This window comes from Nanorana parkeri, unplaced genomic scaffold, assembly GCF_000935625.1.
Source record: "Nanorana parkeri isolate BGI_ZX_2015 unplaced genomic scaffold, ASM93562v1 scaffold1234, whole genome shotgun sequence".
Lineage (NCBI taxonomy): Eukaryota > Metazoa > Chordata > Amphibia > Anura > Dicroglossidae > Nanorana > Nanorana parkeri.
In genome coordinates, this window is record NW_017307502.1 from 458,136 (window position 1) to 475,251 (window position 17,116).

Below are 17,116 nucleotides of genomic sequence, written 5' to 3' on the forward strand. Positions count from 1 at the left end.
GTCAGTCACAAAGGAGTTAAAAATAAAATTGAAACAGATTTCGGATTCAACAATGCAGAGAATCCCAAGTGGAGAAATTGACTTGATGTGTCCTATGATATGCATGTAATCTCGTCAGTAGCTGTACCTCAAATCCATGTCATGATTGCACAAAAACACAATAGAAAAAAGCCTGACTAGTAGCTAGGGGGTGTGGTTATAATTTCCCATTATATAAATAAATATAAAACTCTGATGATTTTCTTTCAGTGGTTCTGTTCCTAGCTATATGTAAAGCAAAACTAAGCTACAATGTCTGAAGGTCTCACTATTCAGGTCATGGTATAGCTGTCAGTAGTTGAGTCACGCTCTACTAGACTTATTCTGTAATGTTTAAAGGAGAACTATGGGGTCAGTGTTTTTCCCCATAGTTCTCCTTAGGGTAACGGGAGGACACAAACTAGCGTCCTCCCGTTACCCTAAGCTCAGTATACCGCGAGCTACAGCTCGCGGTATACTGAGACGCCACAGCCGGAGCGGATCCCGACGTAGATGACGGGATCCGCCCAGCTGCGTGAGTGACAGCTGGCTCTGCCTATCTAGAGGCAGAGCCAGCTGTACCCGCCCCCTCCCCCGTCCGATCCGCCAGTCAGCGCTGGCAGATCGGAGCGGGGAGAGGGGAATCCAGCCCCTCCCCCTGTCACGGCAGAGAGCCGTGACAGGATCGGAAGGTGAGCGAACCTGGTATGTGTTCGCTCACCTCCCGATCTACTGAGCCGACCTGTGACAGTCTCATTGTCACAGGTCGGCTAGAACTATGAGGTGAGTGGAAATCACTCATCTCATAGTTCTCCTTTAAGACATTTCCTAGCTTCCCCTAACCACTTCTTCAGTTGAAGAAAAATGGCTCTGAGAAGCTACGGAAAAGAAGTGGATTGGAGAAGCTACGGAAAATAAGTGGATTGGAGAAGCTACGGAAAAGAAGTGGATTGGAGAAGCTACGGAAAAGGAAGTGGCATGGAGAAGCTACGGAAAAGGAAGAGGCACGGAGAAGCTACGGAAAAGAAGTGGCATGGAGAAGCTACGGAAAAGAAGTGGCATGGAGAAGCTACGGAAAAGAAGTGGCATGGAGAAGCTACGGAAAAGAAGTGGCATGGAGAAGCTACGAAAAAGTAGCATGGAGAAAGCTACGAGTGACGAGGGACCATAGAGAGCGGGTTTCTCGGCCAATCAGGAAGACGGGGAGCATGTAATGACTCGCAACTTGCCTTACTGATACCGGAAGTTTCGGGATCGGGATAGGCACCGGGAGCAATTGGGCAAGTAGAAGTACTCACCCAAGTACTACGGAAAATAAGTGGATTGGAGAAGCTACGGAAAAGAAGTGGATTGGAGAAGCTACGGAAAAGGAAGTGGCATGGAGAAGCTACGGAAAAGGAAGAGGCACGGAGAAGCTACGGAAAAGAAGTGGCATGGAGAAGCTACGGAAAAGAAGTGGCATGGAGAAGCTACGAAAAAGTAGCATGGAGAAAGCTACGAGTGACGAGGGACCATAGAGAGCGGGTTTCTCGGCCAATCAGGAAGACGGGGAGCATGTAATGACTCGCAACTTGCCTTACTGATACCGGAAGTTTCGGGATCGGGATAGGCACCGGGAGCAATTGGGCAAGTAGAAGTACTCACCCAAGTACTCTGTATCGGTGCATTCCTAAAATAATCTATCTATCTCACAGACAGTAATTAGACAATCCCAGAAGAGGAGAGGGCAATGACGTACAAGGAGGGGACTACGCTAGGGAATTCACTTCCTAACCTAGCCACATTTTCTAGCAAGTTTAGAGGCACATTGCAAGTCAATTAAATGTGTTTTGGAAAGGAAAAACACCGCAAGCGCGCATTCAAGATACTTGATTTTCCTGTGCATCAGCTTCTCTCTTTCATTTTCAAATCTTAACTGAACAAACTGAAGAGAGAAGCTGATTGGATGCCTTGGAAATCTGCTCCAGTTTTGAAACCCAACCCCCCCACCCCCCATAGTTTGCTGATGTTATACAACATCACCTTAATACCTCCACTGAAACTGATCAGGTCACTAAATGCACCTGTGTTTTATGTTCACAACAGGACAGATTGTATTACATATTATTTTTCTCACAACAGCGCTGATTGTGTAACATGTTAAAATATCTTGCCAACTGTATTAATTGCCTCACAAAGCAAAGAACAATATTATCAGTATTAATGGGATCACATGCTTAAAAGGAGAACTATGGGGTCAGGGCATTTCCCCATAGTTCTCCTAAGGGTAACGGGAGGACACAAACTAGCGTCCTCCCGTCACCCAAAGATCAGTATAGCTACAGCTCGCGGTATACTGAGACGCCGCAGCCAGGACGGATCCAGACATTACTGTCTGGATCCACCCAGCTGCAGGCTTTACAGCTGGCTCTGCCTATCTAGAGGCAGAGCCAGCTGTACCCTCCCCCGTCCATTCCTTCGCTTTGTTAACCCCGATCCACACTCGGGAATACCAATGGAAACGCACGGAAAAACGCCCCAAAGAAACTCCTGCACTTCTTTGGGCGCCGGGCGTTTTTCAGCGCCTTCCTACGCGTAGTAAAGCGCCCAGGTGAGAACCATGCCCATAGGCAATCATTGGTTTTCACATGTTGAGCGTTTTACAGCGCGTAGAAACACACTGTAAAACGCCCAGGTGTGAACCAGGCCTTAGGTGAAAAAAACGAGTAGAAAAAATATGCTCAGGTGTGAACCCAGATTTACAAAATGCCAGATATTGATGGAGAAAGTGCTTGAACAGTTGAGAAAACCTGTTGTGATTATTATTGTTTTCTACTGACAAGCCAGGTGCAGGAGATGGCTGCATGTGCCCCGCTGCACAACCTTCAAAAAAGCGAAACAACCACCAAGCCAAATGTTTGGGGACTCAGATATCTGGGGGCAGTGGAATCATTGCTGCACTTCCAGCCTTCCTCTAGTCTGGGCAGCACAATGGCATAGTGGTTAGCACTGGTTCAAATCTCAGTCAGGTCACTATCTGCAAGGAGTTTGCATGTTCTCCATGTGCTTGCGCGGGTTTCCTCCCACACTCCAAAGACATGCTGGAAGGTTAATTGGCTCCTGTCCGTATCGGCCCTGTATGCATGTGAGATAGGGACCTTAGATTGTAAGCTCCTTGAGGGCAGGGACTGATGTTATTGTGCAGCTATATAAAGCACTGTGTGAATGGTCGGTGCTATAAAAAAAACCTGTTAAAAAATAAATAGTATCTCGGAGTAGATTCATTTTTTTTGCTTTTGAAGTTAACAATGTGCATAGTTAAACTTTAACACCACTGTAGAGTAATAAAAACACCCTTATCAGCCAAGAATAATGATTGGAGATGAGTCGCACTACATCTTGCAGTGAAATAAGCTTTTTATGCACTGTTTGGAGGCCTTATTGCCCATGAACAATGATAAAAGCTAGATAAATTATTTCCTGTGCACCTGTCCCGTGATCAGAAAGGTGTGTAAGCTTACACAAACCACCTGCTTGAACCTGTCACTACACTGGAAGCTGGTTCTATATAGCAATGTACAGTTATGGCACCTCCCAACATTCCTATAGACATCTGCGTAAAACTGGCCAAACACCATCAGATGTGATTCCAAACTGGCTGTACGTGTGCAGTTGATGCATACTGCATTTGTCACTGATGCACACGTGCCGCTGACCTGAGCAGGTAAAGCAAGTGATCACATCACAGACCTTTCGGCAAAATTGTTTGTTTTTGGTCCATTGCCTACACACTTTTTTTTATTAGATGAATGACTTTGAACCAGAATGTGTAAGGTCAGTATTATGCATACTTTATATTAATCAGTCATATAGGTTGTAGCTTACCGGAAGGGTGAAAAAGGTTGTGTGCTTCGTCTCCTCCTCATACTTCCCATCGGTTGAGTTTGAGGATTCCATAGCCTTAGTTGAGGGGTTCCGACCAATGCCCATTGCTGGAACAATGTCCACTTCTATCTAGCCTTGGCTGAGCCCGGCTGGAGGGATGAACGTTGCACCTGGGTTAGGGAGATGAGGCTTCAGAGGTCAAAGAGATGGGTCTGCCACCCCGAGCATCCAGACAGACGAGTTTTCTACAGAAGGCCTTCAAAAGTACCTGCAAGCATAAGAAAGATGAAGACAAATTACTTTAAAGTGTAATGTATTTTCAGTGAGCTCCCATCTGGCGAGTTAGTATTAGAGTTTGCCTTGGATTGGCTATTGTGGTAGAATTCCAAGTCTGCAGTCACTTATCTTTCTCTCTCAACTGTTGAGATAAATTATCAGCCACGCAAGGAGTGCATTGTTTTCAATGAGTTGGCAAAAATATTAGCCGCGTAAGATGAAACCACAAAACACAACCAGTAAACACAAAAGTAAAGCTAGCCATACCCTGCCGGCACCACCTGACTCAACAAAACTCTGGGTGGAAAATCATTGGCAGAAGAGTGACTACATCCCATCGGATGCAGTCATTGGATATTTAGGCAGCCACGGGGGTCAGCTGTTTAAATGACCAGCAATGGAGATTGCTTCATCCATGCAGTTTAGCATGGGGCGAGGAATATATTGATTTTCTCTCGTTCAACACAACTATTGAATAGAGGTGCACCGAAATGGAAATTTTAAAACCGAAACAAAAAAAAATGTCAGGTCGAAACCGATACCGAAAATGTGTTTTTTTTTTTCAAATGTTTTTAATATTTTATTCGTATTTATTTTTTATAAACTTTTTATTTTTTTAGATTTATTTGTATTTATTAATTCATTTTTTATTAAATATTTAAATAGAAAAAGAGATTGAGAACACAAAGTCCTCAATCTCTTTTTCTGTGTCCCCTGTTATCAATGAACAGGAATCCTCTAGGAGTGTTCTTGTTCATTGATAACATGAGAACATTGTTTGTTTACTATAACTACAACTATGAATGAACAGGAGGGGATGTAGATCACTTCCATTCATTCATAATTGAGGATATAGTTAATACACCATGTCCTCAATTATGTACAAACACTCAGCGATCACTGAGTGTATGTACCTTGCTCTCCTCTCTGACACGCTGTCACAGGAGGCTGAGCGAGCGGTGTAGAGAGGAAAGCCCAGCCTCCTGTGACAGCGCTGTCTCCGCCCACACACCGCTCTGCCGGACTGTGATAGGTGGCAGAGCGGTGTGAGAGGAGACGCCGGCCCCTCACAGCGCTCTCCATCACAGCGCTCGGCCGGCTGTCACTTTCTCTTCTCCCCGCTGGGAGGAAAGAAATCAGGGATGTGCCGATGTATCGGCAGGAAAATGGCACTTTCGGCAATATGCCAAAAGTGCCATTTTCGGCCGATATGTTTCGGCGGCCGATATATCGGTGCATCCCTACTATTGAACATGAGAAAGTGTATGGCTCGCTAAAAGTAGAACCTGCCATGATTAAAGAGCAAATTTTACAGTCACGGTATTGTCACAATGGGCAAACGTGTGACTATAGACCAATTTTTTTATTTTCTAATTGTGGCTAACATAGGGAATGTTAGGCATATTTCTATTAACGTTCTCTTGTTTTGGTACAGCTGTAACATTTTAGATTTCCCACCACCTGTCTCAGTGGCAACTGTCACCAGGACAAAGAGAGAGTGAACCTGCCCAGCAAGAATATGGACAGCAATAAAAAGGTGTTGGCTCTAGATAACACATACGGATAAGATTATTCACATCAAGTGGATCCAATTCACGTGTTTATCTTAGCATATCTAATCACAAAATCAGAAATGTCATATATTGCTGCTCACCAGTGGTGGCGGCATTGGCTTCTTTCCCTTTATTTTCACCTGCCAGTAACATGCTTCCCATCCTAGGGTGACAACGCTCACACACTGCACAGTACTGTATCTATAAAAGGAGCAGCATTGTCACCAAGTTCATCCCTATAATGAGGCAGGTGGCATCTCATTGAGGGGCAGCCAGGTAGTGGGGGTGGCGGCAACAGTATCCCAGGTTGCAAAGGGCTATTAGCAACCTGTGACGCTCTGTGTGGCTTCCAGCCCGGCTCAGAGACCTCACCAGTTGCTGGGAGCTGAGCAGGACACTTGGCTTGTGTCCCGCCAAGCTCCTGGCAGCCGGTGATGTCAGCAAGCTGGGCAGGATGCCGGACAGAGCTGCTGACAGCGCACTCATTGCCCTCCCCTTCCCCGGACCCCCCCCCCCCCTCCATCCCATACTGTTTCTGTGGAGGAGCAGTGTTGTCACTAGGCTGCTCTCCTGATTTGGTCTACAAACACAATGTCTGTCACAATGAGTTGTATTCCCCGCTCCTCCATGACATGATTCGGGGTGGGGAATGCGCCTACCACAACTGATTCATCCATATGGGGGCGTCCCCCCATAGTTTTGAGCGGGCTTGGGCGACTTCAGACGAACTGGACTTGCACCAAGCCTCAGCTCATCACTACTGAGAACGCTGTCAAATTATCAGTTCAGTGCGCAGGAAGTAACAAGGACGCTGGAATTTTGACAAAATCAACTGGTGTTTCTCAGTACTGGTAGAAAATATATTTAGCTGGAAAAAGAGGGGCAGGGCCCTCCTTACCATCTTGTCTTAAATTGTAGTGATTGGAATGTCTTCCTTATATTGTAAAGCGCTGCGCAAACTGTTGGCGCTATATAAATCCTGTATAATAATTAGGGATGCACAGATACTTTTCGAGTACCAGTGCAGATACTTGGCATTTTTATGAGAACTACCGGGGTTGCAGCTGGGACCTGGCTCTGGCGCTCCACCACTGTCCTGAAATCATTAGTCTGTATTGTTTTAGAAAAACTGTCACATGACAATAAACAAAAATGTATCAGTACTCGTACTTGCAAGTACTCGGCAAGTATCAGTACTCATACTCGCAAATCTGGTATCTGTGCATCCCTTTATTTATATTTATAAAAACAAAATCCTACATTAAAACAGAGATGTACAAATCCCAGGAGCTCCGTGTGCTCCTTACAAATGACAGCTGACTCCTAATTTTTTAATTTTTCTCTAGTCTAGTCTTGGAGCTCAAAAGTATCTGTACATGTACTCGTACCCAGTACTGTACTTGGTATCTGTGCAACCCTAATAATAATAATAAAAGACACAATAACCGAGGTGGTCAGGAGAGACCTCCCCTTTATTTTAATTGTGAAAGATGTGTTTCCTGTTTTATGCGGGTGGATCCTCTCTCTCCTGTGCTGTCCAGGAAGATGAATTGGGAAAAAGAAAATGAATGCAGCCACCACATCCAAGGATTGGTAAGCTGAAATATATTACATTTGTGTTCTTGGGTTTCCTTAAAAAAATAAAAATAAATCACACGATACATTCTCATTAAAGAAAAGATTTTCACTGCTTTGCAGCCGGCTCATCAGACAAGGAAGAGCAATGTGTAAGAGATACTACAACCGAGATTAAATATTAGTGTAGACACATAGCAATCTTGCTGCATGTTGTGAAGTGAAAGTGCCATGTAGCTCTTCTACAAAACACATTTCAGACAGAGCAGAATGACCTTTCTCCAACCAAGATTATCTGTTCTGCTCTGGTACATCTGACACTTAGGAATACACAAAAGTCTTCAGTGTGAGACAATTATCATCTAATGTGCAGTAAATCTTTCAGGTTGGCCATATACTATGATATTCACAAGCACCTTGTCCGACCTGAATGGCAAGGACTGCAAAACGTACAAAGAAAATCAATGGAAATTACATTTCTTCGAGTAGACCAGGGGTGCCCATAAGGTCGATCGCGATCTACCAGTCGATCGTGTAGCGATCAGTGGTAGATCGCGATGGCCTCTCCTCCCGCGATGCTTCTCTGGATTCCCGCTGCTCTCCCCCATCTGTATGCAGTGGGGATCCGAGAAGTGAAAGAACCGCTGCAGCCCGCAGTGGAGGAGGGAGCCGCTGTCACAGAACTAAGGCCGAGCGGTGAGGAGAGAGAGAGACGCTCGGCCAGGTTCCGACGCCCCCTGTGCGTGGTCGAGCGGCAGAGGATCGGTACATATCAGTGATATGCTAATCAGTGATATGTACCAATCCCCTGCGCAGGACAAACACTGGAGCGGTCAGCTGATCACTCCAGTGTTTGTAAATAACTGGGGACACATAGTACTTTGTGTCCCCAGTTATGAATGAACAGGATCTGATTTGCATCACTTCCTGTTCATTCATGAGTTTCTCAATGGGGAGAAGCACTCACTACAGAGGCTCCTCCGCATTCAGAACCTGGATGATAGTAAAATATTTTCTGAATGAATGGGAAGCCTCTGTGCTTTCCACTTTGTGTCCTCAATTTCTCTTTTAAAAGTGAAATATCAGGGGGCTGTTTAGACCCCTAATATTTCCCAGAAGCCCCCTCCCCCCCCCAAGAGTTAAAAAAAAAGAAATAATAAAAAAAAAAAATCCTGGAGGCAGGGCACTGGGTGACATCACACGCCGGTGGGGGGGCCACACGGTTTTTTTTCTTGCCTCGGGCGCAAAAGGAGCAGGCTACGGCTATGCTCGTGCGGGTGCCGGCTGAATGTGGCAGACGCTGCAGATGGAAAGGGGGAGGACACCTCTCCCCATGTGCAACGTCGCCACACGAGCACCACGCACACGCACTGGAATGTAAGCCGAGCTGACTCCCTGCGTTTTCAGGGGCAGGAGGGGTGTGGGGTTGTATTGAAGTTAATGGCACCGCAGCCATGTCCCTCGCCCACAGTGCGATCGCCCGGAACACAGGCACATTAGGGAGGAACAACAAATCCCAGCAATAATATATTAAACACCTGGTATAATGTATTATTGCTGAGATTTGGTGTTCCTCTATAGCTGATAATGTTCTGCAGTGTGCCGCTTTAAAAAAAACAAAAAACACACACAGGCAGCATTAAAAAGCTCCCGGCCGATCGCCACGTACCTTGGTGTTGTCGGCGGGCAGCGGCGTTGATCATGTCGGCGGGCAGCGGCGAATCGGGCAGCTCACCGGGAGGAGAGGGCCAGACACATGTCCTCAGCGTGTGCGTGGCGTAAGCGGCGTCGGCGCGAGCGGCTTAAACGACGTGGGCGTGGCGTAAGCGGCGGGCGTAAGCGGCGGGCAGCGGCGAGCGGGAAATTTGAATTTTAGCCGATGAATCGACTTAATCGAATAACTGTTGCAGCTCTAGTAGCAATATCCCACCGGAACGCGTGGTACCGCAATGCCGTGCGACTAGGGTCGCCACTTAATGTCCAAGCACAAATGTGGGTCCTGAGGTTACATAGGTTGAGAACCACTGGTCTAGATTGAGTCACCGTGAAGAAAGAGAAGCACATACACCCCCGTGAGGGCAGCAAAATTACTAAAGGATCAGGATGCCATACGTTTTTCGACCCCCGAAATTCTGCAGGAGCCAGTATATGCAATTTTTATGAATGATTTAAATTGCATAATAAAATCTTCATAAGCGGTTTAAAAGAGCAGTTTTCTTTTGACATTAGGTCATACAACCCCAGACACTGAAGGCTAGTTCAAACCAGATGCAGTTGTGATGCAGTCCGTTCAGTTAGGCAGCTGCATAAAAATTGCGCCACAATGCTTTCCAATGAGCTTTCTGGTGTTCTGTTCACCCCATTGCAGTCAGTTCTTATGCAGTTAAAGGAGAACTATGAGGCGAGTGATTTTCACTCAACCTCGCAGTTCGAGCCCACGTGAGATAATGAAACTGTCACACTTCGGCTCAATAGATCGGGAAGTGAGCGAACACATACCGTCGCTCTCTCACTTCGCGATCCTGTCCCTGCAGAGAGCCGTGACTGTCACTCACGGCTCCCTGCAGGGATTCCCCCCTCCCCTCTCCGATCCTCCAGTGCTGACTGGAGGAACGAACAGGGGAGGGTACAGCTGGCTCTGTCTCTAGATAGGCTGAACCAGCTGTCAATCACGCAGCTGGGTGGATCTCTACAGTAATGTCTGCGGCGGTCTCAGTATACCGCGAGCTGTAGCTTATGTCCTCCCATGACCCTGAGGAGAACTATGGGGAAAAACACTTACCTCATAGTTCTCCAGTATGTGCAGAATGGAATCAATGCCCTGAAGGCTCGTTTCACAAAGACGCAATGAAAACATGAGTTAACGTTCGATTCATTTGTGTTATATTATAAAGAGTACAAGTGAAATGCATGCAAATGCACCATTATTCAAAGTGCATAGACGTGATCTGGGCCCAAGAGCTTGCTCATATTTTCCTGCCGTAAGATGATGATATCAAAAAGAAATCCCATTTCTTACGATGATGTTAGTTCACACCTAAGTGCTGCAGCTTGGCAATTATTTAAAAAATTTGACATTTTTAGAAAGAAGTTTGTTTGTTTACAAATAGGGCCCATTCCCACCATGTCCGGATCATCTCCAGAGCAAACCAGATTGTTGCCAGACCCAAAATGAATCTTACTGTATCCCTATGCTATTTCTGGCCTCTGTTCACACCAGTGCAGTCCGTTCCAGACCAGACCAGAAGCATACTGCTAGTTTAATTTTGTCTGGTCTGGAATGCATTGGAATGCAAAAAAAGCATTAAAAACCACATACAAACGCACTGAAACGCACCTGTAAGACCATTTTAAGCAAACATTTTTCCAACTAGAAGATATGGCCACTTGCCCTCCTTTGTGGGTCCCAACCTCTTCAGTTGCTTTCTCAATAACAAAAAATGTATTTTAAAACAATCCAGCAGGGGCAATGGAGACCGTTTACAATGGCCGCAGCAGGAGTGCAGTCCGAGGAACTTAATGCACAGATGTCACCAAGATATAAGAGACTGTAAGATGGTTTAAAGACACCCCCCCCACGCTGCTTCAAGAGCTTACCTTAAAATGATGCCTCGAGACGATGATGATCTTCTTTCCAGTAGTTTTCAGGAGTCCCTCCAGTGCTGGTGCCGGTCTCTGATCCAGCGCCGACTCCTGTGTCTTCTGTGTCCCACGAACTCTGTCCGACGCGCACGCTCCCGGCTGCCTGCATCAACTTACACCGTGTCTGTCCTCTTCTCCCGGCCGGAGATCTCTACTGCACATGCGCCCGCCCCATCTTCATCCCGGCCATTCGAGGATCTTCAGACGGGGGCGAGCAGTGGAGACACAGGTAAGGAATGACCTATTTGGTAACTTTTTTTTATTGTTTTTAATGTTTTTGCTAGCAAAAACATTAAAAAAAACAAAAAAATAGTGTTTAATTCTACTTTAAAGCACTATCCTCTACCAGAAGGTAAAATATCGCTTTTGAGCGGACGGATCCTTTACATCCTCAACATAATACAATGGTACCTCGGTTCACGGACTTAAAGGAGAACTATGAGGTGAGTGATTTTCACTCACCTCATAGTTCTTGCCGACCTGTGACAATGAGACTGTCAACATTTAAATAAGGTGAATCCGTTCTGAACCATATGAAAATGAATTACCTCTCTGCACTTTCTTTTTACCACCATGCTTGCGCTGCACTTTCTTTGGAGCCATGCTGGATTGAATATTACTGTACAGTACTGTATGCGCTTAAAAGCAACCAAAAAAAAGCTTCACAGCAAGTGTGCACAGGTCTGCCTGCAACTGCGATCTCGACTAGAGGAAGCCACGACCACGTGTCAGAGCGGGGAAGATGGCCGCGGTCGTGTTAGTCACCCGATGCGGAGTTCGCGAACGGAAGCAAAGTTTTGCCGAACTTTCTGCTCGCGAACCGAATTATTCACGAACAGAAGCGCTCGTGAACCGATATACAACTACTCTATATAATCCTTTATCTACAGTAGTTTTATTTAATCTAAAACTGTAAAGCTGCATACAGTCAATATGAGTATTATAAATACATAGTATATGGCTCTGTAGAAGAACTTTTTACATCCATCGGGCCATAGAACAATTTTGCTAGATGGACCGCCCTCATCTATAATTATAGCCCTGAAAGAAGAAAACACTTGAATGTTCAGTTACACGGATTATAGAGATCCTTGCTAATATAGAATAGAAAATCTGCTGATGTCACCCTGCCATTCAATCAAATGATTATTTACATTCAATGGGGCAGATTTATGAAAGCTAAAGCAAACAAAGGTGTGGTGCCTGCTCCTATTACCTAATCTGCCTCATAAAATAACTACAATAGTCTCAATAGCTAAGAGTTAGTCAGCTTTTACTGGACTTGTTCTGTAATACAGAATAGCTTCTCAAGCCACCACCTAAGGCTCTGTTCACACCTAGGCGTATCGAATATACGCGACAAACGCACGTTTCCGAGGGCTACTTGGCTGTATACCAATGGAAACACGCAACAAAAACGCCGCAAAGAAGCTCATGTACCTTTTCAGGCGTAGGCCGTTTTGTAGCGCGTTCAGACGGGCTGAAATACGGCAAGGTGTGAACCATACCCATAGAAAACAATGGGATTTTCATGTTTGAGCGTTTTGTAGAGCGTTCGTAGATCGTTGAACGCGCTACAAAACGTACAGGTGTGAACCAGGCCTAAAGAAGTGGTTTGGAGAAGCCACGAAACCTATTCAGCATTACAAAACAAGCGGAGTTGAATGTGACCAGCTATTAGCTATACAATGATCTGGATAAATGAGAACTTCCACAGACGATGGGTTGGGACTTTAGATATAATAATACATGTGCACTAGAATCCGATCAAATGCGTTGGGCAAGATTGTTCACATCAGGGGGGGCTACACACAGGGGCATCCTTATCTTGTGGCCTTAGACCTGCTTTTTGTTTTCTGACAGTGCTCTTTAAGGCCCCAGAATCAAACACAACCAGATGCGGCAGGACACACAGCATGGCAGTGCAACCAGCTACTATGTGTATTAAGTCTCAGAGCATGTCACGGGTTGTGACTGTTGTGTATGGCCAGAAAAACAGCTCAAATTAGAAAAAAAAAAAAAAAGGTAAGCGCTATTATACACTGCTCAAAAAAATTAAAGGAAGAAGAAATTATTCAGTTTCAGCTGCTTTGGTGTTAATGAAATTAACAATAGGTGCACTAGATGGGCAACAAAGAGACAACCTCCAAAACTGGAATGGTTTTACAGGTGTAATGGTTTTTGGAGGCCACTGACATTTTCTTCCCTACTCAGCTTTTCTGACTGTTTTTCACTAGTGTTGCATTTGGCTAGAGCCAGTGTCACTACTGGTAGCAGCACCTGGACCCTTTAGAGGTTGCACAGGCATGCCAATTCCTCCATGATGATACATCAATACGTGCCATTGCCAGAAGGTTTCCTGTGTCTCCCAGCACAGTCTCAAGGCAGTTAGGTGAGCTGGACAGGGCCGTAGAAGGTCCTTAACCCATCAGCAGGACCGGTATCTGCCCCTTTATGCAAGGAGCAACAGGATGAGCACTGCCAGAGCCCTACAAAATGACCTCCAGCAAGCCACTGGTGTGAATGTCTCTGACCAAACAATCAGAAACAGACATCATGAGGGTGGCCTGAGGGCCCGGCATCCTCTAGTGGGCCTTGTGAATACTGCCCGGCACCATGGAGATTGATTGGCATTTGCCATTGAACACCAGAATTGGCAGGTCCGCAGCTGGCGCCCTGTGCTTTTCACAGATGAGAGCAGGTTCACCCTGAGCACATGTGACAGACGTGAAAGGGTCTGGAGAAGCCGTGGAGAACGTTATGCTGCCTGTAAAATCGTTCAGCATGACCGGTTCGGTGGTGGGTCAGTGATGGTCTGGGGAGGCATATCCATGGTGGGACGCACAGACCTCTACAGGCTAGACAATGGCACCCTGACTGCCATTAGTTATCGGGATGAAATCCTTGGACCCATTGTCAGACCCTACGCTGGTGCAGTAGGTCCTGGGTTCTTCCTGGTGCATGACAATGCCCGGCCTCATGTGGCGAGAGTATGCAGCCAGTTCTTTGAGGATGAAGGAATTGATACCATTGAATGGCCCCCACGCTTGCCTGACCTAAATCACCTCTGGGACATTATTTCTCGGTCCATCCGATGCCGCCAGATTGCACCTCACTCTGTTCAGGAGCTCAGTGATGTCCTGGTCCAGATCTGGGACGTCGAGACCCCAGGACACCATCCGTCATCTCATTAGGAGCATGCCCCAAGGTTGTCAGGCATCCATACAAGCACGTGGGGGCCATAGAAACTAATGAGTACCATTTTGAGTTGCTGCAAATAAATTTCACCACAATGGAATAGCCGGCTGCATCATTTGTTCACTTTGATTTGTGGGGTGTCTTTGAATTCAGCCCTCTGTAGGTTGATCATTTTTCATTTCCATCAAACGATATGGCATCCTTTCGTTCCTAACACATTACCCCGTCCAGTATACAGTAGATATCCAGCATGATATTTTTTCCCCGTTGAGATCTGATGTGTTTTTGAAGTGCTCCTTTAATTTTTTGGAGCAGTTTAGTACCACACATAACCTCCAGGATGACAACATAATAAGTATGTAAACAGAACTTTATACTTCTGTGCAGCAGGAGGGTGATGACCCTGACCGATCGTACATCATGTGACGATTAAAAAATACTTGCATCAGAACCAGTAGCCAAAACAGGAAACACACTAGGAATGCAGGAAACATTGCAACCATTAGAAGGAACTATACTATAGGATACATTGAACGACTTATTCCCAGCTCTGCAAAGCTCAAGGGGATATTTTATTGGCTTATTTGTAGTTCCTTAAAAAAAACAAGGAAAAATGCACATAACTGACAGTTCATAAAGTGAGCAGAATGTTCCATCTGTGGAATGCTGTGGCCAAAAAGGTAACAGTCAGTTACACAACTTTCAGTATAAATCAGGGGAGGACAAATACATGTGGAATTCAGGCGTCAGGAGGACTTTTTTTTTTAGGAGCCAGCTCCATTGAAAACCACTAGAGAAAACCACTAAGGTTAGGCCCCAACTGTCATTTTTAATAAGCAATGGTTGCCCGTCTCCTGGGATTTGTCCAGCCCCAATATGAATCTACTGTGATAACAATATACAGTGTAGGATGTCTACTTCCTCTGGACCCCACTTGAGTCAGACAATTGAAATGTTCTCCAACAGGCCCAGAGGACACAAAGACAGACATACCGTGTTTCCCCGAAAGTAAGACATCCCCCGAAAATAAGACCTAGAGCTATCTTCGGGGATGTCTGTAATATAAGACCTACCCCGAAAATAAGACCTAGTTCGGGGTAGGTCTTATATTACAGACATCCCCGAAGATAGCGCTAGATCTTACTTCCGGGGTAGCTGTGAAGACCGGCCGCAGCTCCCTCCCGCCCCCTCGCCCGTCCACCTACCCGCACGCTGTTGCTCTCTGGATGACGACATCAGAGCGGAGAGGCAGCTCCCTCCCTCCCCCTACCCGACACGCCGCCCCTCCAGCAGCACGCATGCCCGCCCCCTCGTCTCCTTAGTTCCGAGCGGAGAGGCAGCTCCCTCCCGCCCCCTGCCAGACACGCCCCCCCGGCCGCACGCATGCCCGCCCACCTGTTTGTGGCTCCCTGGACGGCAGAGCACAGCTGCAGCCAGGTAAGACATCCCCCGAAAATAAGACCTAGTGTCTTATTTCGTGCAAAAAAAAAAATAAGACACTGTCTTATTTTCGGGGAAACACGGTAGCAGTCATGAAATCCCATTACATGAAAGGGTTTCAAAGAAGCAGTTGTGCAGTATTACAAGTGCTCCAAGGCTGTCTGAGTGCATTCCATGTAGCTAAAGGAGGATCCTGCTTCTGTCATTACTCCTGTGCGGAACGGTTAGGAAGGGAGACAGTCAAAGTTCAGTCAGAAAATGTACAGAAATCATACATAAAGATTTAAAAGCCCCAGATATCAAATCGGACATTTTCAGAAGTGAGATGAATAAAACGCATTCTGTAATCTGACAGTCAACTCCACCTTTGTTGAAAAATTACCTTCCAGGAAAACATAACGATAATATTATATAACAGGATCAGAAAACTAAGAACATGGTCCCCTAAAATGCTGTGATGTCTTCTACCAAGACTAAGAACATGGTCCCCTAAAATGCTGTGATGTCTTCTACCAAGACTAAGAACATGGTCCCCTAAAATGCTGTGATGTCCTCTACCAAGACTAAGAACATGGTCCCCTAAAATGCTGTGATGTCTTCTACCAAGACTAAGAGCATGGTCCCCTAAAATGCTGTGATGTCCTGTACCAAGACTAAGAGCATGGTCCCCTAAAATGCTGTGATGTCCTCTACCAAGACTAAGAACATGGTGCCCTAAAATGCTGTGATGTCTATCAATTTTGACTGTCGTTATTAAAAAAAACTGAAGGAGCGGTATGAAAGATATTTGTCCAATGAACAAAGTTCTAACAATGAATATGGTTTTTGTTCTATAAAAGCCATTTGTTCCAAAATCGAATGTTAAAAGCAAATAAGGTCTCAAAACAACATTCTACAAGTCTCTGTTGGCATTATCCAATGTTCTGATGAGATTTTTCATATGATCGTCTGTACTGAATTCTGTGTATACCCGGCTTAGATTTAAATTCAGAGCAGAATTTCCACTCTCAAGGAAATTAGTGTTGTAAATTAGTCATCACTCCAAGCTCGCTCCTGTGATGGACTACAATCTCATGTTTAGTTTACTAATTTGTATTGTAAATGTCCATCACGGGAGTGAGCTTGGAGCGGTGACTACTTTACAACACACACAGGGACCATGGGAAATAAAAGTAGCCACCCTCCAGAAGGATAGTGACTGCGGATGGCGCGGCATCAAGCAAAGATTGTTGTAAAGAGATGTCACCAGCACACCAGTATGACAAACACGTCAAAGTTCAGTAAATCTTCGTTTTTATTTTTCAGAAGTCACTCAAAGTAGAATCAAGCGTTTTCGGGGTCGCGCAGGGTCGCCTTTATCACACTTTGAGCCTGATGACATACAACATAAAGGAGGACCCGTCACAGCCTCTTTGCTATCACCTAGGGGGATTTCTTAGCCCCCCTATGTGATAGCAATAAAGTTAAGTGGAAAAAAAAATAAAGTTGCAAAAAAACATTTCAAGGTCACACTTGAAAAAGTATATATAAAAAAAAAAAAAAAAAAAAAA

General features: G+C 45.5%; 1 protein-coding gene across 1 annotated transcript in view; it reads right to left on the reverse strand.

The window, feature by feature from the left end:
• Positions 1 to 4,138, reverse strand: part of SLC23A2 (solute carrier family 23 member 2) — a 76,218-nt gene extending 72,080 nt beyond the window's left edge. The window contains exon 1 of the mRNA XM_018568724.1: positions 3,883 to 4,138. Coding sequence (XP_018424226.1) covers positions 3,883 to 3,987 — 105 coding nt within the window. The 5' untranslated portion in view covers positions 3,988 to 4,138. The remainder of the gene's footprint in view (positions 1 to 3,882) is intronic.
• Between the last annotated feature and the right edge of the window lie 12,978 nt (positions 4,139 to 17,116).